The sequence below is a fragment of the Aythya ferina genome (assembly GCF_964211825.1).
Source record: "Aythya ferina genome assembly, chromosome: 10".
NCBI classification, from domain to species: domain Eukaryota; kingdom Metazoa; phylum Chordata; class Aves; order Anseriformes; family Anatidae; genus Aythya; species Aythya ferina.
Genome location: NC_140306.1, coordinates 11,767,189 through 11,794,607, shown reverse-complemented (window position 1 = coordinate 11,794,607; position 27,419 = coordinate 11,767,189). Strand labels below are relative to the sequence as shown.

At 44.6% G+C, this 27,419-nt stretch overlaps 1 protein-coding gene across 2 annotated transcripts in view; it reads right to left on the bottom strand.

The window, feature by feature from the left end:
* Positions 1-18,489, bottom strand: part of LOC311442238 (uncharacterized protein) — a 34,815-nt gene extending 16,326 nt beyond the window's left edge. The window contains exons 1-5 of one of the 2 annotated variants that reach the window (XM_084531165.1): positions 18,332-18,489; positions 15,837-16,000; positions 6,713-6,901; positions 2,673-2,760; positions 804-894 (exon numbers count right to left, since the gene is read on the bottom strand). In XM_084531165.1, the coding sequence (XP_084387291.1) occupies positions 804-894; positions 2,673-2,707 (126 nt within the window). In that variant the 5' untranslated portion in view covers positions 2,708-2,760; positions 6,713-6,901; positions 15,837-16,000; positions 18,332-18,489. Of the gene's footprint in view, positions 1-803; positions 895-2,672; positions 4,327-6,712; positions 6,902-15,836; positions 16,001-18,331 lie in introns of those variants that run through there. The other variant, XM_084531166.1, reaches the window with a different exon arrangement.
* Positions 18,490-27,419: the final 8,930 nt, after the last annotated feature.

The following is a 27,419-nucleotide window of genomic DNA, read 5'->3' as shown; positions in this document are numbered from 1 at the left end:
AAGCAGGCAATGGAACTGCCTTCATTGAACGATGGCAAACCAAAACAGAGAAAAGTAGCGATGTGCCCTTGCAAAGTTCTTGGCAGAGCAAGGAATTAAAACCGCTGGCTAAGCCCTGAAAGCCAGGCCATCCTGTCCTGGTCAAATCTCCAACCATGGTCACAAGACTACCCTGCTGCTTCTTTTCCCTTATTCTTTGCATGTCCTTGCTCACCACAGCACAATTACATTTTTTCAGGCAAGATCTCATGAGATATTGATTCATATGCTTGTTAAAATCCAGATCCATTATACCTCCCTTTTTGCTTTCATTCACTAATTTTATTGTCCTATAAAATATAAAGATTTTCTGATGAGATACATTCACCATGCCGCCACTACTGCTAAAGGCATACAGCTGCCATCGTCTTCCGGAAACATGTTTGTTTAGTCCATAAATCCTTCTTTTCCTAGATACAAAAATTACGCATACAGGACAATAAATTCCAGGATCATTCTTCCTTTGGATTTGACAAGCAGGACTGCAGTTACTTACCCAGCCCTGGAGTACCTCTCAAAGAGCAGTCAGCAGTCCGATAACTTTAGATAAACCATTTAATTTCCAGAAGGAGCCTTGTTTGTATATAGACACAAGTTATAGCCCACTGGGTGCTCTCTGTTCTCACTGATTGCTCCCAGTTGGGAAGCAGAGGTTTTGGGTGAGTATGGTACTGGCAGTCTCTGCTTGCTGCACCACAAAGATGCCTCATTCAAAATTTAAGAATCTTTTTCGTGATCCAGAGGAGGATACGTTTGTTACTTACCTCAGCAGCAGGATGAATATGCTGTTCTGCAGTATCAACAGCTAGGAGAACAGGCTCCGCAATTGTTTTATACTGCATTATGAGTAGATACCTAAAAGAGAAAGTAGGGAATAAAAAGATAGTACAAACGACCAAACGCTGATTCAATTGATTTGGCGAGGTGTGGAACAGAAAAGGAGAGGAAAAACCAAACAGCTTTGACTCATCCTTAAATGCTCCCCAAAAAGGCAAAGAATTATTTATAGGTAAATACAATTGGCAGAAACAGAATGAAAGGAAAAAGAAGGAATTTAACTGCAAAATTCAACTAGACCACCAGGAAAAGTCTCCAAGCAATCCAACTTGTTGTGGCATGGTGAATACTGCCTAGAAAAGTGGTAGGGTTCACATTTAAAGCAGCTCAGACAAATCAATTCAGATGCAATCAGAGTACGTAAGCACAAATAAGGCACCTTTAATCTAGGCTAAAACTTGCACACTGCTAGCAGCAAAATGTAGACAAATACATCAGGGCAAGCTGCTCAGCTACATCCCTGTGACTTCAGCCAAAAGCAGCCCTTGCTGATCCACACACCACCATCATTCCCAGGACATCTCTGTGTAATGAAAAAAGCTGAGATGCCCAAAGGTGGCAGAACTTCAGGATACTGAAATTTATCTCCTTGCAATCTTCTAATTTACTTCCAAGGCTGCCCGAGGGCTGCGACAGCAGAGCATGTGCATGGTTTGGGTTCTCTAATTGCACAAGGGTCCTTTGTGGGACATACACATGGGATTTCCCAGCTAGTGCATGGTTCAGAGATCCTCCATAGACAGCAGCCCTGGCTGATGAGCACGACAGCTTACCATCAGTGATGTGGGGTGGGCAGCAGAATTCGTGAGGGCCTGAACATCAGCTATGACAGAGGGATGTTTTGCCAACACTGTTTTCTTTTGCCCAGCTAAAGCTCTCTATTAAACTACCAGTGGAGAATAAGACCCCATAAACATCATATCTGGAATCTTGGGACTAATCATCACGAATATAAGTGCTCTTAGTCAAAATCAGTGCTAGATTTATTGTCCGCACTTTTTTTATGCATCCTGGAGTAAGGATTTCACCATACTCCTCATTGCTAATAGTCATACTGAGCTCATGAGGAATAGTGGTCACAGCCTGGAGACCCTGACGGCAGAGATTTTACAGTCTTTTCCAAATTAAAGACTACAGATGTGCCAGACTAATCCTGATTAGTAACAAACACCTTTGCTGTGAATATATTGATAACACTATGCAATTGTAGAAGTTTTTTTATGTCAGGTGGACCACATTCCCACAGCTGTCTCATTTTTTTTTTCTTTGCCACTTTGCTGTCCTTTTTCTCTTGTACGCTATTCCACATACTGATGCAATTAAGAAAAAGCTAGGAAAAAGACTTAGCAGCTGTTATTAAAACTGTAGATTCTTACCTATTTCTCTCTCCAACTAGATTCCATTCCTGTTGACTCTCTTTTCCTAGCTGAGCCTGGAAGTATTAAGACACCTTTAAAATCCTCCCTGTTACATACAAGTCTGGTTCATTGTTTGGATATGATGTGGCTAAAAAAAAAAAAGCCAAGGCTGGATTGCTTGGACAAAGGTACTACAAAAGAATTCAGGTACACTGCATAGGTATTCGAACACTTTATGGGCTGCTCTTGGAGACAACAACCCCTGGCTAAGTGCCACCATACCAGTGGTTAGATGACAGCCTGGATGATCTAGCAAGAACGGAAAGTATGCAAGTACTCAGACAAACATTGAAGGATAGCAATAGAAGAACATGGCACATGCAAAGCATCAGTTATTTGGGAACAAACCTCCTTTGCTGTGCTAAAAGCGTGCCATACCTTAGCGAGCCCATTTCCATGGTAGCTTTCATCATTCACAATACGGCAATGTCAAACACCAAGAAACATTTTGCTTGCCTACAACGTACTGTAATGTGAAAGAACACAGAGGTTACCTGCAGGAGACACCAAGCATAAACACCTGCTTTACCTACCTGTTCTTTTTGTTAGAAGAGGTATCAGAGCTCAGGTGTTTGGGCAGTGGGCCAGAGCAGGGCATGCTGGCTCCTAGTCCCTGCTCAGAGGAGGAGTGGTGTCTGATAGTCAAAAATAGTTGAATCAGGATCTAAATTTTGTTCCTAGCTCAACCCTGACTCATGGTATGTAACCTTGAACAAGATGCTACACCACCTTCTCCACGGGGACATGGCAGAATTTGCCCATTTCCCTGTGCCTGGCTCTATGGCGCAATCACTGCCCATAAGGTACTTTCGGGTCATTGGCTCAAGGGTGCCAGAAAAGAGCAGAGCCTTATTGCTGTAGCATGTCCAGGGCTTATTCTGCATGATATTAAGAGCCTGGGTCAATGTACGTGATTTTTTTTCCCAGCACTCCAAGAAATCTTCTGCATAGCAAAGTTAAAGCAAGCGAGAGAAAGAGAGACGTCTCCGTTTGATTGGCTGTGACTAGCTGCAATTAAAAACTATAATTTATTACCCTGGATTACGAGTATAATTTCAATGCAGAGAATTAAGGTTTTCTTCTGAGATGGAAATAAAGATTAATTTTTAATTTCCTTTCTCATTGCACATTTAAGAGCAATGGACTCCATAGAAAACTACAGGTCAAAATAGTTTTATGGAGGAATGACAATGTTCCATTGCCGAATAATTTAATGCTCTTGCTGCCTTTTTAATATTTGACTGCAGCTCCCTCATGCGAAACAACGGCAGCAGACACCATACACGTTTGCTGCAGCACTCAGGTCAATGTGACTTTGAAAAAACAAAGTTTCACTGCTCAGGACTCGGGCAGCTCTTGGAGCTCCCCTGACACAGCGAGCCGCCTGCCACAACAAGGGACATGTAGGTTTTCCCAAAGGGCAGGCAGCCAGCCTGGGGAAGGAGAATGGGAAGAGCAGGAGTGAAATGAAAGCCTGGGGGAACCAGAAGACACCAGAACGGATGGGCACATGGGGGGAGTATTCACCCATCAGGCACATAGCACACCAGGCACATCCCACCTCAGAGGCTGGCAGGTATATTCAGATAAAGTAGGAGAAACGTTTCCATCTGGGAAACACTGCTGTAAGACAGCAGGGCTGGAAGGTTTTGCCTGCAGGCAGAACACATTATTCCAATTTCCACAGCACATCAGCAGAAAACAGGAAAAACTGAGAGGCACGAGGTCGTGAATTTACTGAGGCCCTGGCACTGTGACTAGGTCACTGCTTTCCGAAACAGCTCCCACGTGTTGGAGAAAAACACAGTGGAAAAACTGGGAAATCCACACCATTACACAGCACTTCTGAGCTACCTGTAACAATGCAACACGGCACGAGAAAGGAGAGGAGGTCTGTGTGTATCTATTCCTCCCAGAAACAGGCTCTCAGGACAGGATCTGATGCTGCTGCAGATAGCAGGAGGACACAATCACATGCCTGAGGCCTAGTATTTGACCATGAGCAGTGAAAGGAAGTGCCAGTGAAATTCAGAAATGCCTTAAATCATTGCTCTGGTAGTAGCAATTAAAAAAAAAAAAAAAAAAAAAAAAAAAAAAAAAAGGAAGAAAAGCCCATACTAATGACTTGTATTCCAGTTAATTGAATAACCCTGCACTGACGGAACTATATCCTAGATGACCTAATAATAGGCCTTTCCACTGTAGGGTTCTGAAAATTTATTGACATCTTATAATTGGTATCTTGGTTTATAAATGGGATTAGGTGCCTAAGTGATGCAACTGCTGCTCAGCAGAGGGTTAAGCTGAGTACAGTGCAGGGTCACCGGGAGGAACATCTCCCAGGGACATGGTGGTGACAACACTCTCAGTGCGTCCTGGGGACCAAGTGGCTGAATGCGCAGCTCCACCAAGGCCAAGTCTCAAGGCTGCCAGGGGCCAGCCCTGAGTTAATGGGCAGGGACCCACAACATCATGTAAATTAAAATTAATCCCACTTTTTTTTTTTTTTTTTTTTTTTCCAGGATGAAAATAAAGGAACTCCCTCACACGAAATTCAAAAAATGCTTTGTCCCAAAAGTCCCTTCCTTCCACTACTGATGTACTTTCCCATGTCCTCTAAGGCTAACTGAGTCAGCCTCCCATTAGGCTAAGCACAAAGCTACACACTAAAACCAACACTTCAAAAATGGAATTTTTATGTGGACCGGAGACCTCAGAAGGTCACTCACAGTTGGTTGCACACAGTGAGGACATGCTTCATCCCAGGTCTAGGAGAACAAAGCAAGCATTTTGCAAGTTGTTACTATTCAATTTGGGGAATTGTCCCCTTGCTGAGGAACTGAGTCTTTTCTGGGGTGCAAAGGTTTGTTAGATTTATTTACTTCCCTACCCAGCCAGAAAACAAAAGCTTGAGTGCTCATGGCCAGGCTGTCAGGTGCCAGAAATCATTCAAGGAATACTTATTCAGATATATTACAAAACGCCTGAAACCCACAGGTTTGCTTCTTCTACTGAAGCAGGTACAGCTGTATCCATTTGGCATATATCTGCCCATACCAAGCAAAGACTTGGCAAAGACTTCTCTGAGCTCAGAGGTTAAATCAAGCATAGTAGTTACTTGGAATCCCTCTACAGAAAACCTTGAAGATGAAGTTAGGGCAACTGAACAGGGAGTGCTCCTTCCTTCCAGTTGGGAATGATCCCCAAAACACATCCCTTTATGTAAGACTTTAGCCAGAAACTCTAGCCAAGCACAGGTACAAGGGCTGCCCCATCCCCTCATGCAGCAGCATGCCAACTGGTTTCTAACTCAGCCATTTATCACCTCCTGACACCTTACAAAACTCCCTTCAGATTTACATTTCCCTGTACATTTTCCTTTACTGTCTGTACTAAACAATTGTGTCCAGACTTGGTTTGCTTTAATCAATCACATTTCTGTTCTCTTGAGGCTGCTTTTCAGCAGCAACCAAAGCTCTTGCTACCTACAACAAGTTCGCTTCTGACAACCGAGAACTCACAAATCCAGTGAAGAGGATACATGCCTGGGACTGGACTCTGTGAGAGCCCAGCTTTGCAAAGCCCAGAGCACCCAGAATTTGGATCAGTTTTTCAGAAGTCCTTCACCCCACCACTGCTCCCAGTGGGATACCAGTGGCCACCTTTGCCAAATACCCCAGCGTTTTTGGGCCCCTTGGAAAGTCTGGATTCCAGTTTTGGAGCACAAGAGATGCAGAAGCACCAGCTGCTATGGAGAATCCTTCTCACAGCCTTTCGAGATCAGTTTTGCCTCTAGTAGCCCACTGCTGGTATAACCATTGCCTGAGTGCAAAGCCTGGTATGTGTCTCCGGAAATGGAGTTTAGATGTTTGTCTTATCTGAGCAAGTTCAGTGACTGAACACTGCACAAAAGAGCGTGAGCAACCCTGACAAAGCAACTGCCGCCTCCTTATCACGGTCTCCAAAAGGACTGAAAAGAATCAAGCATCAGAGACTTATCTCTTGAGAGATGTTCAGTGCCCATGCCTGGCTTACCGATCAGCTCTAACTCCCCTTTTTCACTAGAGTTTTGCTGCCTTGTTTTTGGCCACACAGTACAGCCTTGCCACTTCCTGAGTGTGGAGGAGTTGTGAGGGGAAGGGGGTGTGGAGGATGGGCCCTCTTTGCCGACACTATTGTCTTGTATTTCTGGACAATGGGATGTTTTTACCCATGACAATTTTACCGTTGTGATAACCGTAACAAATGCCCATCCTGGTATCACAGGAAGGTTCTCAAGTGTTGGGTGATGACAATGAAACAGGTTACCTTGAAGTCCCACTAACCTGGGCTTCCTCTCTACAGCCTCCCCATGCACTTCAAGCTCAGTTTGAGCTCTTGCCACTAATACGCTGGCTGCATCAACAAGAGGCACGTACCTTCTGGTGGGAGAGGGCTCTTGGTGGTGGCCTACCACTGGTCCCAGAAAAATATGGACTTGGCACATGCCCCTGAGCATTGCAGTGCATTCCCAGTCCCCTCATGGCTGGTGCAGTTGTGGGAATGAGTTAAGGACAACACATTCAAGAGTAGGAACGTTGTAGCATGAAGAGGAGATTCAGTATAGCCTGCAGGGATAAAAAGAAAAAAAAGTTAATTAGAGGAACGAGACATGTTTTAGACTGAGCAGAAGGAAACAAGTTCCTTTCAGGAACAAATGCTCCCCATATTTACCCACTGAATCCTCCACTTCTTCTAACTGCATTGGGCTGTCTTTCCTACACCCTGCACAACACTCCTAGACAAGGCAACCTCTCATGCCAGTTTTCCTCAACAGTCTTCAAAAATACTGCTTCTGCCATGAAACATGTGGTTCTTTGAGCCCACAGCATCTGCACCACCTGCACAGTCAGTTGGCATGGGCTTTCCAACATCACCAAGCCCTGCTCTACAGCTCCCACTGAAGACAGAGAGAAAACATCTTCTGGGTTCAGTAGGAATAGAGTTCGGTCAACCCTGACTGCTTCTGAAAATCCTTAATTAAAGTACAAAATGAACAAGCATGGAAATACTCAGCTCTGGAGTGTAAGGATCAGGTCAAAGCAACCAGTGAGCAGGAAGGACAAGAGCAATAGCCTAGACAGGACAAGACACTCCAAGCAAACCATGTTTTACTTCAAGAATAGTCTCTGGAAGCCCATATGAGACTTCTTACATTACAGCAGCCATTCAGCCATAACAGAGTTATCATAAGTCAATCCATGGCAGTGGAACACACCGGCCAACTGGCATTTCTACATTTTTGGTATGTGGAAATAACTTAGATCTCTAGGTCAGAACTTGTCTTCAGGAAATAGGCTGGGGTAGGATCCAACAGCAGCCCTGTTTGGGTTGCAGTTGTGATAGTATAGCCTTCAGCTGATCTCCTGAGATTCTCATGTTCCGGATAGGAGAAATTGAAATGCACAGAACACAAACTCCAAGGAAGACTCTGACTCTCAGTCACACACAAATTCTGAACCAAAGTAGCTTAAAACAAGTCAGAACAGTCTGTCTCCATTTATAATTGCATGTAATCTACTTTTATTGCCTCATCCCAAGTTCTCAAATTTAGACAAGCAAATATATTGATTTATACAGACCTGTAAACCAATAGACACACTCAAGTACACTCTTTGAATGTTGATATTTAAACGGCAGGAACGTCTTTTCCTGTCTCTGACACTTTGCATGCAGAAAAAGAGCAAAATTAGCATCACGCTTTATTCTCAAGAAAACCAGCACCTCTCCCATTAAAAGCTCAGGATCTTAGGCCAGACATCATGAGAAGGCAAAAACGCTGCAGAGACTGCAATATTATACCATTTGCCTTCATGGTTAACACAGTTAATCTAATTTATCACTTGCCCACCTAAGCTTGGGGTGACAGCAGTTTATTTAAGGGCTGGGCAGAGCCAGAAGACCTGCAGCCTTGCGCAGCTCCGTTCCCAACCTTCCTGCTCACAGCCCTGAGTGGACACCTTGCCCCTTGTGCTTGGTCTCCCCTTCCCCAGCTGTTTTCCCTGGCCAGAGCTGCCTCGACCTACTTGCAGCAAGGTGTATCTCCCCTAAGCATATTCTGTTTCTTGTTCGGTGAAGCCCTATTACAAGGTCTCTAGGTAATACAAAATAGATGCTAAGTGGTTGTTCAAATATCTCCACACATTTCCATATTTAAAAAATATTTCCTCCAGAAAGCAGAAATAATCAACAAACGTCTGCCTGTAAACATGCAAAGCTAAATCAGCAACAGATGATGTTTACGGAGAGGTCTCACCAAAGTAGCTTTGTACAGCTAACGTTCCTTTATCAGATGCTCCCCAACTAGCCCCCCTCTCGTGCTGTGTTCAGCTTAACAGATAAGGCAGGGTCGAAGCGGAGGTTTCAGCTGACAGATAACTAATACTTGAACCCCTCTTTCCATGCTGCAGAGGCTGGAGGTTTGGCGTGCTGATCATCACGAGCTCCACATAGCTCATGGCTTCACCTCACACCAAGTGAGTCAGACGGCACAGGACACAACGGAGCTCCACAGTTTGCTCTGGTAACAGTACCACAACTTGAGCTATACTAAAAGCTTTCCACTAGACAAGAAAATTACACATTAAGATTGCCATTCTAAATCAGTCTGGCATCTCTAAAGCTTGGGTGAAACAAGGTGACCAAAGGAAAGGCACCAGACATTCACCCACACAGGGTCTATGCCGTAGTGAATATTTCGATGACAATGAACGTATAAGCAACATTTTCTGCAGAAGAAAGGAACTAATGGCCCTGACGTACTGCTTTGAGCATGGAAGGGAACTGAGAACTCTCACCAAAAAAAAAAAAAAAAAGAAAAAAGGAAAAATTCAGCCGAGGCTGTAGTTAGCCCTGACTGCCCACTGACGCAGGGCACCCCCGCTCCTCAGAGCAAGGAGAAACTTCATCACAGGCCTGCTGAGCAGAGCTCTGAGAAAAGGACATTTTGTTTTCAGATGTTTTCCTCTTACACGCATTGAATGAAGAGGAAAAAAACACTAAAAAAAAAATACACCAAGCTCTGATGAGAAAGATAAATTCTCAAAAACAGTGACAGACGCCCAGAGCAGATACCAGAGGAAAAAGGCCACCGAGATCCGATTAGCCCGGTGAATCAGCGCTGTGGACAGTATCTCTAAACCAACCTCCTCTGCCCCTTCCCCTCCCACACTCCTCTTCCCATCACCACAAGGCCCTGTTGGCCCGCAGCTCCTTTGCCCACCGCTCACACACGTCCCCTGGCCGTGGGCCCGGCGCTGTCAGCGTTGGCTCACGCAACACCCACTGTTGGCGCTGCTGAAGTCAACGCTGGCATAGGCAGCCAGGCCCTCAGCTTCAGATCACTTTGCTTGCCACAAGAGCAGTTGCTGGCCCCTGCTTCTAGCACTACAGTCATCCTTTCCCCTTTCCAGCATTTGGGATGATTTCTGGGCTCACAGGAATTGAAGGGGTTGAGCTGGCAGGTAGGGAAACATCTAATCTTTTGTGAAAGAGGAAAAACATCTCCTTTTTGACTAAGGAGGGTGTGTAGCTGTCAGTTGGGTGAAGCTCCTGTGCATTTGCAGCCCATTCTCTGCCTCATACACTGCAACTTGAGTCTTCCCAAGGTAGCTCTAAGCCAGCCAGCCCCACACGGGCTGTGCACTTACGTGTGGTCCTTGGCTGGATCAGAAACCTGCACAGAGATCGTTGCAGACAGAAGTACACCAGCAGATGTGCCAGACCTAGGTTTAAAGTTATCTTAGGAAAGCTGGTGTGATTGTCACAGCTGGCAGATGCACCTCGAGTGCTTTTCATCAGTCCACACAACAGAGGACAGCAGCCCTTGAGCTAAGAAGCACTGGACAGGCTGCCTCTGCCCCCTGCTAGTGTCTCTGGGGCCTTGAATCACCTGGGAAAGGGAAAAACTACAAAGGACGTGGAAGGGACTGGTAGGATACTGCTCTTCCACAGCTCTAAGTTACTCTCCCCCTGTTAGAGGTGACAAATAACAGTCCCAGTGAGTGTGATGATAGCAACTGGAACTGCACACATGAGAGCAGACGTTCTCTCCCAAACAACTGATTGTGGTTCAAGAGCGAAGAGGCAGGAAGAGGAGTGGCAGAAGGATCCTGTCATGAGCTGACAGAGGAATTCAGTCAGGTTTCAGCTATTTACAATTCCTTTGCTGTTAACTAGCAGACCTTTCGGTGACACTTCCCAGCAGCGAGCCCACTGCCACACGGCTGACTGTAAGCAGCGTCACGTTGCTCCAGCGCTGGCCAGGAGATCGACTCATAGTTTCCAGCCCAAGTGGGTACCATTTTGGCCTGTCCAAACTCAAAGAGGCAAACCCAGGAACAAAGCCTGAAGCTGATAAATACCACAGCCCTTCCAAACCGCTGGCAGCAGCTCCCCTGTGTGAGCAAAACGACAGCCCCCGCGTGCTGAGCCGGGGGGAGCTGCACAAGGCCCTGGCTGCAGGGTGAGCTGAGCACCAGAGCACCAAGAGGCTCTCCCAGGCCTCCCTCTCCTCTCTGTTCTGGAGCCAGCATCAGCAATATCTTTGCGGAAATAAGCTCTAATAGTTGCTCTGGATCCAGCAGGAGGAGCTGGCTAAGCACACATTTTTGTCTTAATGTAGGGCCTAAATAAACAGTCAAATAAGAAGTCAATTTAAGAAATCCTGTAGTTTAAAGGATTCCCTCAATTCTCTGTATTGCTTTTATTCCCGTGGCAATTGATACAAGCCTGAACTGCAGTCCAAATATTTTTTCCTGCCTACTTTTCTAGTGTTACTAGAAATACACACATAAATATACACATAAATTTGATGTAGGCTTGTACATTTTTCACAAGTACTCTAACATCATTATCCCAAGTAGTAGTCAAAGAGGTATTTCTTTCTTAATTACACATATCAAACCCCACTGATATGCAGGCAAATCACCTACATAGCTGAGGGGTCCAGAGCCCCCCAAAGCTTGCTATCTGCACAGCTGATGCCCGCAGTGCAGGGGCTCAATTAACTTGTAGCTTCCAGCAATGACAGCACCCATGCACACAGACACCTCTGCATCCTCCTTCAAGGCCTTGCCACATCATTTGCCAGCTTCTGTTTATCCAGAAATTGGGTTCTGGGCCTGTGGCTAATGAAGACAAGGTTCACTTACCAGTTAGGAGGTGGAAGGAGATGGGAAGACCCTCACTGTAATTACTGGGTTTAATCACAGTTGTATAAAACTACTGCCACAGTCTTTGGGTCTTAACTTATGATTTTGTCACCTGCTGGCAAAACTGCCATGCTGAGCCCTCTTAAAATTCCCTGCCTCGAGGTAATAAGGGGCTTGTGGGCCCACCTCCTTATTTGACACTTTCCAATTTATTTAGCAGGGTTCGGATCGCTTCTCAAAGGGTCCATAGCCCTTTTCACTAAACTATACATTTCCTGTGACCTGTTAAAAACTTTGTAAAATATTTTGCACCTCAGCACCTCCAGCCCTCGTTTGAGTTCCCCATCCATTAAATAACAATAAAACAGCTCACTCCAGAGTCGTGAGCGTGCTCTGTCAGAGGCCAGGAGCAAGCCATAAGGACTTTGCAAAATTGTCAGATGTATGCACCTGCTTATGAGTGGGTATTTTGTCCAATATTTTTGCAGTAGGAAAAGAAACCTGAGGTTTTACCTGACAGCTTCTTACAATCCAGCCAGTGTAAGGTATAATACAGTCTTTTTTTCCCTTGCTTCTCAGATCTCAGGAGCGTGTGCCAAAAGACTGTCAACTTGTTAAAAGTACATTAATGCAAATTCCAGAGCTTTCAGTTATGTTTATGCTAATAGAAAGCCTCCCGCTCTGTGACAGGCCCAAGTGAAGAGTCAGTAACAGGAAAATTAATTCCAGCTGTTGAAATTGATTTAAAACTAGCTTATTCATAAAAATAATAATAATAATAAAAGAATTCCTGAAATAAAAATAAAAAAGGGAAATACAGAAAGCACAAAATCATGTTTACTGCATGAAAGCAGAAAGGGTTCTCCTGTTGGGAAGAAATCTTCCAAATTTAATCAAGCCTGGTTAAGAAGAAAGCTCTAGCTTGTTATCGGGTTGTAAGTGTAGATTAACATGAAAAGAATTAGCTATGTGCACAGCCTGATTTTGCAAAGGAAACACAAGGGTTTTGTGCATGTATTTTGTTTTATATTCCTTATGCCTAATCCACAGGCAAGGAGACCAAACCCAGGCTGCAGTGGGACAGGTAGTATTTTAGGTGATAACGGTTGTGTCCTGAGAACGCCAGGGCTCCTGAGTGGGACGATTAGCTACCCATGACCACTGCATTTGTTCAGTGTTTTTATGTTTGCTTTTTTCTGACTGGAGTTCTGTGCGATTTCTGTGTTTAGACAAGCCCAGTCTTGGGATCACATACCCCAGCTTTGCTGGGGTTTCAAAGTTCAAATCAAGAGCTACACGTGAAATTGCTGACTGGCCTGCTGTTTCTGAAGTGCTCTCAAATGTATCCTTGATCTAAATAACCAAATCCAATGTTGGTCTTCCTAAAGTCTTTGACTATCTATATGCATAGCCCTAAAAGGTATCGTGCTGTCTCAGTGCTATCAAAAGCAGCTGAAGGAACATAACACCTTGCAAAATGCAGTTTTGAAATGGAAGGGGAGGCAGTCTTTAAAATTTGTTCAGATATAGGCTTTCAAGCTTTCAACACCTACAAGTGGAGCCAAATCCAAAAATACGTGGTGTTCTCATTTAACCATACAAAGGAGCTGAGCTGCCAAAGGACACAATACCCACTGGCCTCTGCTGTAATACCCTCCTGAGTACAGGATCTGTCCCTTTTCCTAATGAGCACTCCTGAAAGATGTGAAGTTTTGTTTAGGGTCCTGCATAGATGCTAAGCCTATTTTTAGCCTCTATAGTATCCAGCTGCCAATATATGAGTAATTAGCCACAATTGCATCATCTGATTAGGACCATATTCCTTGCTGCTTTGGAAGGGACTGATCCAGAGTTCACTGACATCAATAGAAATCTCTCCTTTGACTTCATCAGACTTCACATCCAGCTTTAAAGGACAGCCTTGCTTTTAATTATCGAAGAGCCCTAATGCCCTTCCACAGACTATGTCTCTGCTGCTGCCATCTCTTAGCTGCAGAGAACAAAAGCTCCCCACCTTAAACCTATCCGCATTTGCCCCCATTTACAATGCTGCACAGTTCCCCAGGGGTGGACAAAGGGGTGAGGAGGGAGAGGTGCCATGACTTGCATGGATCTTAACCGATTTATGATACCCAGGAATTCACGTGCGTGGGTGGCCGTGAGGATAAAGCATTGGACCCATTTCAGCAAGAACCTTGACAGAAGCCAAGTCAAACCCACGTTTACACAGGAAACCAATAAAGGAGTCCAGCCCCAGCCCAGTGAGGAAAGGACTGGGCTGGTGAGGTTGCAGGAGGTTGCTTCCTTTCAAGGAGGAAAGCGGGAAGGAGCTTTCTCTAGAAATCCCACTAGAGTTTCAGAAATTTGCCCCTTTATTGTCAACTACACAGACTCGAGATAAACTTTATAGCCTGCCAGAGCTCAGTAAAACAATGAAATGGACAGAGTAACTGCTGAAATGGAGACACTGTCATTTCAGAGACTAACAGTATCCCTGACTCATGCCATCAGAGGAAGGAAAGAACAACAATAAAGCAAGCACAGGCTATTTCTCAGACTGCACCCCATGACTTCTGCTAGCACATGCCAGGAAAGAAGGACACTGCACATTTTTAACTGAGGAATGTGCAACTAGAACCATCATTTGAACTTAAAAGGGCCGTTCGCAGCTTTATCTACCAGCGATAGTCAATTCGTGTGGGGAAACGAAGCATTGCAAATTAAACATAAAAATGATTAGTAAGGAGAAGAAAGGTTCAGTACCCTTTGTAGGACTGATACATCTCTCCTGAAAAATGATATTTTATAGGTGGAATTAGGAAGGATTCTCTGAGGGCTCATATTTCCCTCTGTGACTCTTGTTCTGTCCTTGCTCACCCCATTTTGAGGTGGTCGTTCACCAGGCTCAGGCCATTTTCAAGCAAACTGCCAGGTCCCAGCTTCTAATCTAATGCAAGTCAGGCTTCTACCTGCCTTCAGTTCTCCTGGCCCCAAATCAGCAATGCAAACCCAGGAATTCAAATACCATCAGTTCGGGGAGGGGGTGGTGGTTGTTTTTAATAACAATCAGCTTTGGGTTATTTTTCTCTGCCTTCTGGATCCTTAGTCTTTCAGGCATAACCAAGTCACATTTTCAAATTATGTGGGGGGGATGGAGTTTACGCAAACATAAGGACTGGAAACATGCTTTTAAAATGAAGCTAAAACTATCAAGCAGCTATTTAATCCCCAGGGATCGGGTACTAAATCACCAAAAATAAAATCAATAGCCTCACTAGAAAATGGTGGTGCTGCACATCCTCTCCCTTCTATATATTTCTTATTGGCACGAAGGAAGCTTGACCTGAGAACCAAGCGAAGACTATCAGGATTTAGCCTTATGACATACAGAAACTGTTACTGTCTGAAGTCCATAAAAGAAAAATCATGAGGCTCAGTCTATTTTCCCTAAATGAAAGGAGTTTGAAGCAGGTAGGAATCACAGGTCATGAAAAAGTCAGGAAGAAGTCTGGGCTGAAGCCCAGAATGAATACATATACAGGGAAGGCTAGAGGGACTCCTCTGCCTTGCTTTTCACAGGGCTTTTGAGCTCACCAGGGTAGTCAGAACAATGGCAAAACACAGGAATTTGAGAAATGGGGAAAAAGTAACCATCACTTCAACAGCTTCCTGGTTGCACCAGTCTGAAGTGATGCCTGAGACTGCAGGGAAGACCAGAACATGCAGGATCCCACATGCACAGGGTCGAGGTCACATTCTCCTGCAGAAGGCTGGGCTGGCCTAAAAAGCAGGAACTTTAGAAACAACCTCAACATTGTCCTCAGCTAATCAGATGTTTCCTAAAACACCGTTTAAGCTATACAGCACACATACACCTCCTGCTGGATCAGGCCTTTATTTCAAAAAGCTGTAGCCATGGAAGAAAGGAGCTGAACTCTTTTACAAGGCATTAAGTTTCATTTGCAATTACTTTGGATTTTATTGCACTACTGAATATAACAGGTTCATTAACTGGGCCAGCAACATTGTATCCATATGCCTTTTTAATAGAGCTTTTCTGTTATTGTTTCCTTATTGGTCTTTTCCCTTTTGCAACATGCAACTGGATTTTACTGGCATCCAGCTTTTGCAATAGCTCCCAGGTGGCTCCTCCAGGAACCTTATTTGTTAATTTGATGGCTGAACTGGTGTAGGAGGAATGAAAAATAGTTAATGAAATGCCTGAGATGCTACTTTACAGCAGTGGCAACAACCCAGCAAATGTTCCCTAGAGTAAGCCCTGTGGGTTAAGCCGTACCTTGTCCAGTTCATCCCTGGAAGCAAGAAACTCAGAAACTCTTTGCTAACACACCTGCCTTCCTCTGCAGCCAACCGTGACTCCAGCGGGATGGAGGAGAGCCAACATCCTTGTTTTGTGAAGGGATGGAGACACAGCAGAAAGCATGAGAGGGACAGAGGACAGGGCTCCTGCTCCAGTCAGTTTCCAGAGAACTTTTTTTTTTTAAAGAGCAAAACCTAAAAATAAAAATAAAAATCTGGTTGAGTCCAACAGTTCCCACTAGGAACCTGATGGTCAGGTTGTCAAAAGAGCTGAGCTCCCACCAGCATCCATTCTCGTAAGGGCTTTCAAGAGCTTGAGCTCCTTTGAAAACCTGCTTCCCTGAACAAGATACCAGCAGCTGATGGTTAAACGTGAAGGGCAGGCACTGTTCTCTTGGCTCTTGCCTTGTTAAATAATGCATTTCTTTCTACAGCGGATAAGCGCTGAAAAGCCTCATGGAAGAAATACATCTAAAGGAGGGATTGGAACAGAGAGATAAGCCGATGGTGGAGAAGAAGGGAGTTCCACTTGCACAGTTCCATGTCAAGAATTTTTTTTTATGACCCCCCTTCCATCCCCCCCAGTCAGAAATGCCAAATTATCATAAGCAAAACACTGTATGTAAGAAAGGGCTGATTCTGATGAATATTTCTCGCTCAGGGAAAATGAGAAAAACATTGCAAGTTTTTGTTTGCCATGACTCTTCATTTCAATATTTAATTTACGTTTGGAAAAGACTTGAAAATAAAAAAGTAAGTAAAAATTAAATGAGATGTTTTGGTTGTTCAGATCATGTGTTGCCTGGGGCTTTCTGTTTTGGGGTGAAGGACTATTTTAATATTTTTGAGAAGAGACATACCAATCCTGGATTTAGGAGGTTACTTGATTTTTGCGATTTTTCATGTCCTAAAAATTTCTCCTGAGATAGGAAATCATGGTAAGCTCTGTTCTAGACCTAAGTACAAGGGACACAAAATCCAAAAGCATCACCACCCAACAGTTCTCCCTTTTGATGAAATAGCATTCTGAAATATTTGCTTTGCCAAGACCATGAGCAGGAATAGGAACAGGATGATTTTGCTGGGGTTACAATCCACCATTTCCAAATGCAAGCTCCTCCTCAGCTCCTCACACAGGCTCATTGACTCAGGACTGTTCGAGTTAAGCAGAAGACTCAATACTGATAAACCACGGCACAGATAAGGAGCCTTTACTCTTGTCCTCAGGACTTATCCCCCTCTTACCTCCTCAAGTTTCCCCTTACATTATGTCACAGATAACAAAACACAGAAAAGGCTTGATCCAAGGCAGCCCTGCTCTGATGTATCCCTTCAGCCCTCCCCACAAAGCCCTTTCATATGACTTCTCACCTCTCCCCCTTCTCAAAGACCAGAGAAGCCCCCTCAGCATCTTCTCCACTGGTGCTTTACTGGTACCCTGGACACCTGAAGCTGTGCAGGTATCTCCGCACTCAATCCAGCACCAAATCTGAACCCTTCAGTGCTTTCTGGAACACAGCTATCTTCAGAATCCCAAACAAATACATTAATTGCTTTCAATTTATCAGCCTCAAATCATTCTGTCTAATTACCATTCATCTAGAGTTTGTGTTTTTAATGGTTTATGGGTATTGTTGGTAATCTTTTAATTTCTCATTAAAAACAATATCTTGTACGCACTATGTGTGAAAAGCCCTAATCCGATAAATCAAGCAAGAGTAACACAGTTAAAAGGAAATCAGTGGAACAATATTTGGGTTTATATATTTCTGCCAGTCAATTTGTAATTAAAAGTTGCTACTTTAAAAAACACAGTTGTTGCTGTGAAAGCCATTATCAGTCGGCATTTTCATATGAATACTGCTTTAATTAATTAGCAAAAGTAAATACATTATATATCAAAAACCGCTTTCCCACTGAACCCATGCGTTCCAGAACAAAAGGCTTAATAAACGACACAAAAGAGGGACAAATTAGCTGATCCCACCCTCCCTTTTCAGGTTTAGAGTCTTTTAAAGTTCTCCAAGGTTTTTCCCCCCACACTTGCCTTTTTTTTTTTTAATACATTGTTTGTTTTTCTTTAGAAGTGTGTATGGGGGGAGAAGATGCTACACAAACACAAAACATGCCATTCAAATTAAATGATTTGGAAATCAGTTTTGCTGGTTCTTAGAAAATAAGAGTGTTTATGATTATTAAAAACCAAATGTAATTACGATCACATACAACACAGTCCCTTTGGAACAAATTATTTGCTGAACATTAAGGGGTTAGAGTTTGATTCACAAAAGGAAATGATGTGTCTGAAAAATTATTCTTTTGTCTAGGGGCTTTCCAGAGACTGGAGACAGCGGGAGAAAGTGCTCCATTTTCATCAACAAGCTGGAGAGAAAGTGTGGATGAAGTGCCATTTGGGGCTCAAGTCTATGATAAGAACACCTTAAAACATCAACAGTATCTCTTATCTCCCGTGCCTTTAACAAGAACCAGGGGTCCTGCCATCACGCTAGTGAACAAATCACTCACCTCATCCTGGCTCTCTCCTTGCCAAATTGCTGAAGTGCTGCAAGCAGGGTCTGCTTGTGAGTAAGGAGCAGAGAGGAGCAAGTACCTCAGCTGACTGATGGCTGTGACCAGAGCTGGGCTTCCACAAAACAGCAGTCTGGTGAAACCTGATGGCAGGACTATGAACACAGATGGAGAGCCTGACCTAAACAAGAAAAAAAATATATAAAAAAAAAAAAAAGACCAAAGCAAACAAAAAAAACAACCACCAGCAAAACAACTGGATGAGGCTGCCTGTTGGGTAAGTTGTTCCCCGTTTCATTTGACTTACCTAGAGCTGGAACTCCCTGCACAGTGATGAACAGCAACCTTCGCAGGCTGAGCCTCAACACCTCTTCAGCAGTGTAAACACAAGTTGCTCAACAGACGAGGCCAAGAAGTGCAAATACCAGACCAAAACAAGTACAAGAGGACTTTGGAAAAATGTAATTGCTCAAGGGAGAATGTAGAGTTTACATATACTTTCCATGACAATACTGAAGGCTTTCCACCAAAGGATACCTCTAAAAAAGACTAGGACGATGTTGATACTGAACCAGATAATTGTGTGGCTATTAAACACCCATGCAAGGCATCCAAACCTGCACTAATGCAAGAAACCCAAGGCTACACTCAGCGAGAGGCAGTCTGCAGTCTCTCCAACTCCAACTCTCCCCAGGAAGCTTCCCTTCTCACCAGACATTTCATTTCTCCCTCTCAGTCCTGACTCCTAGCCATCTTCCCACTTATACCAGATACTCAGCATGCTTCCTCCCAAAGTAGATGGCAAGCAAGCTTCTTCTTGACTGAATTAATAAATCTTCATCCTCTATTTTGGAATGCATACAAAGACATAACAACCAGTCCCAGTCCCATATGTTCTGCCTTTTCTTCTGTTTTCTCTTCCCTTGTGCTCCCAGACTGCAAAGCCTTTGGAGAAGAGACAGTATTTAGCCTGACCTGGAAGCATGCGGTGAGTGCCACGCAGATGAACAGCGCTCTAAGCAATCAGAATTAATATTTCAAGGTGACTTAAGAACCCAGAGGAGTTTGAAGGTTGTCCCCCTGCTTGCTCAGTTCCTGTACACCGTCATACCACAACAGCAACTTTCTCCAGGCATTTCAGACAGAAAACATTCATATTTATATTTTGCCTTTCACCCAAGGCTTCCACGCAACCTGCTTGATACCCTATGCACCAGTTCTGTGTGAGGTATCACTCGACAAAAGATGCATCTGCTCCAGGGAACATCACAGTGTTTCAGCAAGAAGCACCTTTCCTTGGAGTCCCAGCATGACCTGAACACCGAATCACTGTTACCTTTCAGAGGAAGCAAATATCATGCTGCTAAATCAGTTGTTGGCTTCTTGCAGGGGCTGCGAGCAGCCCTACTGTCAGCTCACTGGGGTGGGAATCACAGCACTTAGCTGATCACTCCTCTGGCCGTGTTTTTAGCAGAAATTGGTATTTACACCTCAATCAGTGCATGGTCTTGTTAGGTACCATTCAACTTAGCTAGGATACCCTCAGCTAAAGCCACATTTCAGCAGACACACAGGAGGTGCCTGTGCAATGCATGGGGATGAAACAACGTGGGGTGAGATGCCAAGAGCAGCACCGTGCTGAGGGATGTTTCAGCACAGAGAAGTGTGCCTCATGCAGGCCTTCGGCGCAGGCATTCTTTTTCCTTCACATAACTGCATTGATTTTTATCATTGTTATATTTGGTTCAGCCGCCCATCTGGAAAGTTCTTGCCTCCCCCGGCCCCCATAAATAACCAAACCCAGCTCTAACCAAAGGCAGTTGACAGAATCAGCCCCGTTGCCCTTTGGCAGTTCTTCCAGGAATTTTTAGGGTTTTTACCAGTCAGGAAAAGGCTTTGATGCTCTGGAATCAGGATTTTATGAAGATCATTTTGTAGGGTTCAGCCAACTCATGAAGTGTCAAATGGGGGGCACTCTTTCATCTCATGGCTGGATGGGGAAAAGATCCTCCCTCTTACCGGAATGAGGACTCCAGAGGGGGGAACATCTCAGAGAGATGAAGGCTCATCCATAGAGGGGAGGGTTTCTTTTCTCTTGGTAGAGTCCACCCACCACATTCCCATCATACTGATTGCTGCAGTCCTATCTGTCTGGTCTCCAGGCTACATCAGATAAGAGAACTGCCTGCTCGCTCCGGTTCTGATGCTGTGCTGTCGGGGCCTCCCAGCCGCAGAGCCAGACTCTTCCTCACCCTCCTTCTCCAGCTGCCTGCTTCAGTGACTGCTGCATTGGTAGGGATGCTGTCAGGAAACCTGGCACTTGCAAGGAATGAGGCAGCGATCAAGAACAGCCTAAGGAAATTAGATCTTTCACTTTGCATTTCTAAACACGCAGTACCAAAAAAAAAAAAAAAAAAAAAGAGCAAGGAACCCCCCTGCATTTTCTCAAAATCCATGTGCAAATCGCTATCCAAAACAAGTCGAAGGTCTACCCTATCTCCTCTCTCTGACAGTGCTCAAAGCTGTGTAAATCAGAAGACAATACAAATCCAGCCTGCTCCCATTTCTGCAATGACAGACTCCCTCTGGAAGATGGAATACGTCACTCCCCAGCTAACAACCATGCCTGGGCTCTTGAAGGCTTGATTGACAGTTTCCCAAGCTAGTCCCGTTGTGGAAGGCATTCATGCATGCTGATCAGTTGCTCCTGAAATTTGCAGCTCCATTGTCTCAAGCATTGCAGATATCACTTGTTCAGAAGCTGCATGCACCAAGTAATGGCCATTTGGCAGAACTCAGGACTTGTGCAGCACTGTGTACTATGCAGCCCATCTTCATCTGCTGCTTGGTGCTCTTCCACCTGGCTCAGAGCAGAGTTGCACAAAAACTACTTTTTTATTCCTGCGAACCATTCCTTTGCTGACTGTCCCGTTTACCATGACCTGTCACTTATTGCCTTTGTGCAGAGCTGGTCCACAGTCATCCATGTGATATTTGCAAATGCCAGAGTCTCTGTCACCAGACCCACTGATGACCATTCAGACCAGTGAAAACACTGAGATGATCTTATACTCAGACTCGGTTTACAACATAGTTCTGCAGCCCAGAGGCCCCAGATTTAATCCGTGCTATCCCATAGCCTCAGAAGCTAAGAACAGTTTGTGGGAGAAAATGAGCAAGACAAAATCCAAATTATTTTGCTGTCAGTAGTTTAACAATTTAGCATATCAGTATGCACAGACACCCCTTCCTGCACCCACGGAGACCATGATGGCATATTGGACAAAGTACTTAACTGCGCTTGATTTCTTACAGGAGGAGAGCAAGCAGAAGTGTCACAGTGCTCTGGTAGACGTGTAGGCACCAGATACTGACACATCCTACAAGAGGAGCGTAAAATAGCAAGCAAGACACAGCCAGAGCTTCCGCTCTGCTCCTGCTGTGAAGGCAATGTCAGCAGCAGTCCCAAGGGAGATTACAACAAAAAGGCTGACCCTGACAATGTTTCAACCTGCCTCATTCATGTCCTTGCCACAACCAAATACAGGTGCCAGCCTGGGGTTCATCAAGATCATGGACCTACGTGTGAGGCACGGAGACAACACGAGCACACACACTGCTGGCATGGTGCGTGTGACACTTCTGCTACATCCATGCAGTGCTGCTGAGATGTAAGTGGGAAGAGATAACAAGAAATATTTTAAGATGATCACCTGTCCTTAAAAAATGGCATTTCTGAGGGACAGCCTTCACCCCACCAGAGAACTTGAAGCAGCTACCGAAAACAGACGATAAGGTTTGCAGCCATTTCTCATCTAACCCAACACAAGCAAGTTTCTGGGATATTGCTTTCTGGTGCTGTTGCATCAAATAGGTTTTTATGCATTGCGTCTTTTGGGTCTACTGCTAAAGGTGAAAGAATCGTGTATTTGCAGTGATGGAGGAAGACTGGCTCCCATTTCCAGCTCTGTATGTATGACCTTGAAAAAGCCATTCAACTCTTCAATGGCTGAACTGTTTAACTGCAAAATGAAGCTCTTTCAGCTTTTGGCTGTCTTGTCTGTTTAGACTGTAAGCTCTTCAGGGCAGGGACTGTCTCTTATTAAGCTATCATAACTCTCTCTTAATTAAGGTCTTCTACACATCCAGGGGACTCACAAAAATGTCATAAAGCAAAGGCTTTCTAATAAATTTTAGGGAATTCCACATTCTGATCCAAAACTACTCAGTGGTTTTCCCTGCTGAATATGGTGCTGAATCCCTTGTTAGACTGTGTGCGAAGGGGGAGGAGGGAGGCTCCTTATAATTTAAAGAGATTGCACAAAAGACAGTTTAAGTCCTTGTGGCTGTATATTTCTTTTAATTAGTTTATGCACAGTGCATTTGCATGGGAAGATGCACAGCGTGTGGACGGACTTAATTAGGAGAACAATACGTTCCCTCTTAAGATAATGACTTGAGGATTATGAAAATTATTATTCCAGATCCATCCATGGGTCATTCGAGGTTCAGTATCCAGCGAACTTTTAAAATGCATTGAGGTCAGCAGTTTGGATACTGTCAGTAAAGTCACTTGATTTTACTGCTGCTTAAATGATTAATTATGAACAGAGGCTGCATGCATCCCCCAAGTTACACAATAGCCCAAGGACTTGCTGCATTTTGCATATGCCATCAACTGCTCTGGAGAGACAGATGCGCTAAAAGGGGCCGTGAGATTCGCTGTAGTCATCTGCCAGCAACATCTCCTTCTGAGCAATTCCCCCTCCCTTTCACAGGTCCTTTGCCTTTTTGTTTCTGGCTGGGGATGGAAGAAATTTCAGCCTCCGCTAATGAATCTTTGTAGCTGAAGAACTAAGACAATTAGGTGAGTGTTTAAGGACACAGCTCAGTAGCCCATACAAAGTGAGGTACAACACGTGCCATTTTAGAACAACATACCTGTGGGCATCTGGAGACATCACCTACCTGTATCAGTTTTAAGTCTGGCAGTTTGGTGGATCTCAAGAAAGACATCTTTTCTGTCTCTCTCTGAACCACAATCTACTCCCTCAGCCAGCTCAGTCCTAAGAATCTCAGAGCCCATTCTGCTCTCCACTCTGCAAAAAGTGGTTGCCATCAGGTCAACGTCCTCCCCACTGCAAAAGGGCATCCTGCAGAGGGACAGCCCTCTATCCCAAAGCTGTACAACTCCAAGAACTGAGAAGACTGTGGGACCTACTGTCCTTGCATCCCAGCCAACAGGAGCGGAGTGGACAGAAACCCAATCTTTTGCCTAAAAAGCAGAGCCACATACACCGTTTATCACAACTGTTTCAATAGCAAATCCCAAGAAGGCAGGGAAGGAGAGGAAACTTGAAGAGAGATTTTTGTGGGTTTAGGGCAATTCAGCCTGGTGACTAAATCCCCCAGTCTTTGTACACCTACTCCAAAACATCAAATCAAGAGAAAGCCGTGTCTATCAGCCCTCAAATTGCACCTCTGTGCTCACACTGGTGGAGGAAAAAGTCTGTGACTGGCCCCAGAAGCCCATTGCAGGGGTGTGTCTGGGATTCTCATCAGGGGATTCTATTTTCCAGAAGGAAAGATGGGCACTGCTTTCCTCAGTTGCTCATGTATTTGACAAGTAAAGTCACAGACCCCTTTTAAGAACTGGGACTTTGTTCCAAAGGGCAACAAAGGGGCTCTCAGTGGCTTTTAAGAACTTATTTGTAAGAAAACATCTAGAACAACAAATGCTAAGGTTGCTTTTTGCAACCCTTTACATCAAACCGGAAAAAGTAGCACACCCAGCAGTTGAGCTATTCGCTAGGGCAGTCTGTGAGCAATAAAAACCCTGGGTCAACAGGCTGCTGGCCTCCTCTCAGATGCAAACATACCCCATGATTTTCTTTGCCATTTCAAGATATCCTGAGGCCACAGAGGGTTGCTTGAGGCCAACCATGGATAGTTGGGCATTACAGGTTAGCCACAGGATCTCACTGCACATTGCCATTGCACTGCCTGCAGCACAGGGCTGGGGGCAGGTGGAGAGCCAGCACCATGGCTGCTTCCTGCAATGCCAGAGAAAACACATTCCCAGAAGTGATCCCAAAGTACTTTTCCAGCTATTTTTTAGTGTAGCACCACACAATGCACACAAGAGACAGTGCTCAGCACCAGTCATTCCCTACCCTCTTTTTCTTCCCCACTACCCGCAAGGCCAGAATTGCACAGCAGAGCCCCAAACCCTGTGCGACGGCTGGGCTGTGGATCCATCCCAACACAGCTATGATCACAGAGCTCAGCAAAGTCACGCTACTATGGAGACAGGGAGCAGGGGAAAGAAAACATACTAATAGTTATAGGACAAGAATAGAACAGCTCCTTGCTCATTTCTCACCCTCTGCTGTTGATAATGTAGCACCCAAAGCATGTTAGGCACTGTACAAGGCAAACAAAGATGTCCCTGCCCCAAAGAGATTACAATCTAATTCAGATTTTACAGTCATATTTCAAATGCACAGTGAGATCAAAGCCCTGCTCTCCTCCCCCAGGCACTCATTCTCTCTGGTGGAATATATCTTGATTCATAAATCAGAGAAGCAGCACGTCCCAGTGAATGCTGCCATCCAGGACACAACAGAGGATACAGAGTTGCCAAAGGTAGTCCCTAACATCACGTTAGAGTTTGGGAGGGTATTTCAGGGGGGGAGGAGAAGGGGAAACTTACAGTGATGATTGTTTTTCCATTAAAACATTTCCATCTCCAAAGCGTAGTTTTGTCTGGCTGCCATGCCACCAGCAGTAACAGCACATGACAATGATCCACGACACACTAGAACAGAAAACAAAAATAGAGATTCTATTCATAAACTTCAGAAGCCATTAAGTGAGATAGTCTGAAAATACTTTAAAAACTGGGACAAGCATCAGAGTAAAGTAACACTTATTTGGAAAAGGACATCCTGAATTAGATGAGTAATTCCAAAGTAAAATCCCAATGTTCCCTGTTTTCTGATTCATTCACGGCTGGTACTAGCAGCATCAGGGCACACTTAAGCACACAAGAGTAAAAGGCAGTCACCTCCCAACCATTATCCCCTCTGCAACTTCTAAGGGTTTCCCCCCTCGAAAAATCTGCAATTCAAACACTAAATTTGCCCCTGAACTGCTTAATCTGCAAGCTTCAGTGATCTCTCTGCAACGGGATGCACAGGCAACAGATGTTCAGAAACCGAGTTGGCAGTTTGTATCACCTGAACGTGTGATTGGGAGCAAGACAGAGAGGATGCACATTGCCTGGGAACATCTGATAACACCGTGCCCTTCAGAGGCTGCATGTCGGTGAAGGGGCAGGAGCACAGCTTAGAAATAACCAGAAGCTTTCTTCTTCTTCCATGAGTCACTCCTGCTTCAAGGAGCTGCAGCTTTGATTATTAACTGGGCTAGTCAGCTAGATATTTAAATGATTCCCAAAAGTCATTAAGAGCCCAATCAGATATGCAGTGCTTGACTCTAGCACAGGAATGCAGAGAGGGAATTATTTGCATAAACTATGCTTTAGAGAAAACCTCCATGTATTTTATATTTCAGGGTACCGGGGAATCTGATTTAACTGAGTTGAAGAAATGAAAAAGAAGCTTAAGCAATTTAAGGGACAATATTAAACATAGAAGAGCGAAAAAAATAAAAAACCCAAAACAGCAGCTACCATAGGGATTACGAACAACAAAATATGATGTCAAAGCTTTCTTCCTCTCTATTCTCTAAGCAACAGGCAGCTCCTTTAGATTTCCCCTGACTTTTCAGAGAGAAAATTCAGCCTCAAAGTCAAAGCACTGCCTGAAGATGCATGCCTGATCAGGTCTCATGACCTTTCTGTCCTCTGTCCCAGCTCGAGATCACAGAGGGGAGCGAGAGCAAGGAAGTAAAGGGGTAGGTGGATGCAGAAAGTCTGCCTTTACCTAGAAGTAGCTTTACATTCACCCAGCCCCCATGCCAGAGCTGTGACAGTCTCTCACATCAAAAACTCAAGGCAAATCTTCCGTAGATTTGTTTTTATAGGAAATATGGGATGACAAGAAACCGACAGCGTTTGGTAGGTCTGAAGCCAACAGTGCACACACAGACTAGAACAAAAAGGAATAAATATCAGGCTAGGGGCCACCTTCAGAGACAGACAGAGGGATGCTTAACTCAGCTGCAGCTTTTCTGGTGGTTTGTAATCCATTTTACATCCATGCTATGCCTACAGTAGAAGGTAGCTCCTGCCCCTGTCCTGCATATCCTCACCTGTGCTCTGGCCCTAAGGGGCTCCCCTCCAGGATGGGGAGTGGCTCAGGTCCCCCTGCGTAGGGATCGTATCCAGGACATGAATCCTTCCTGCTCTGGGTTACAATTAGAGGCACAACAAGCAATTTTTTCTTCCAAATCTGCAGCTCAAACAGAACTCATCCAAAAGCAAGACTTGGGAGGACTGGAAAGCTGGCCTCAGCCTGCAATATGTGAGAAAACAAGAAGGGAGGTGAATGAAGCTCCATGGGGTCCCCATCTCTTAAGATGAAAAGAGCAATTAACTACCCAAATGAACAACCTTACCCTGTGTTTCAGGCAGAAAACAGTGTTCCCACCAGGAGCCAGAGGCCAGGGCAACCTGTGGCTGGTCACTGAGGCTCCTCACCCTTCGGTACCCCACCTGTACAATGAGGGATAAAATATTTTTCTTCTTTCTTTCCTTCAAGGGACGGGAGCTGACAGATTAAATGCACTCATGCCTACAAAGCCTTCCCCAGAAAGAAACTGTCATAAGGAGGGCAAAACTGTTATTGTTATTATGATTAGAAACCAAGGTCCTCCTGCGCAGTTATTTAATTAAACCATAAATACAAACGGATAAGTGTCTAATGAGCCAGCTCTACACAGTATATTTATATTCCTCTGAAAAGAACAATGCTTAAACTAGTTGCAAATAACAGTGCTCTCTCCCAGCCTGGTTTTCTCTGCAATCAGGAATCAGGCCGCACAGTAGTTTGCTGACAAATTGCTTCGTGTTATGAAGATAATGAAGGCATCAAATTACTTTGCACTCCTTCCCCCTGGAAGC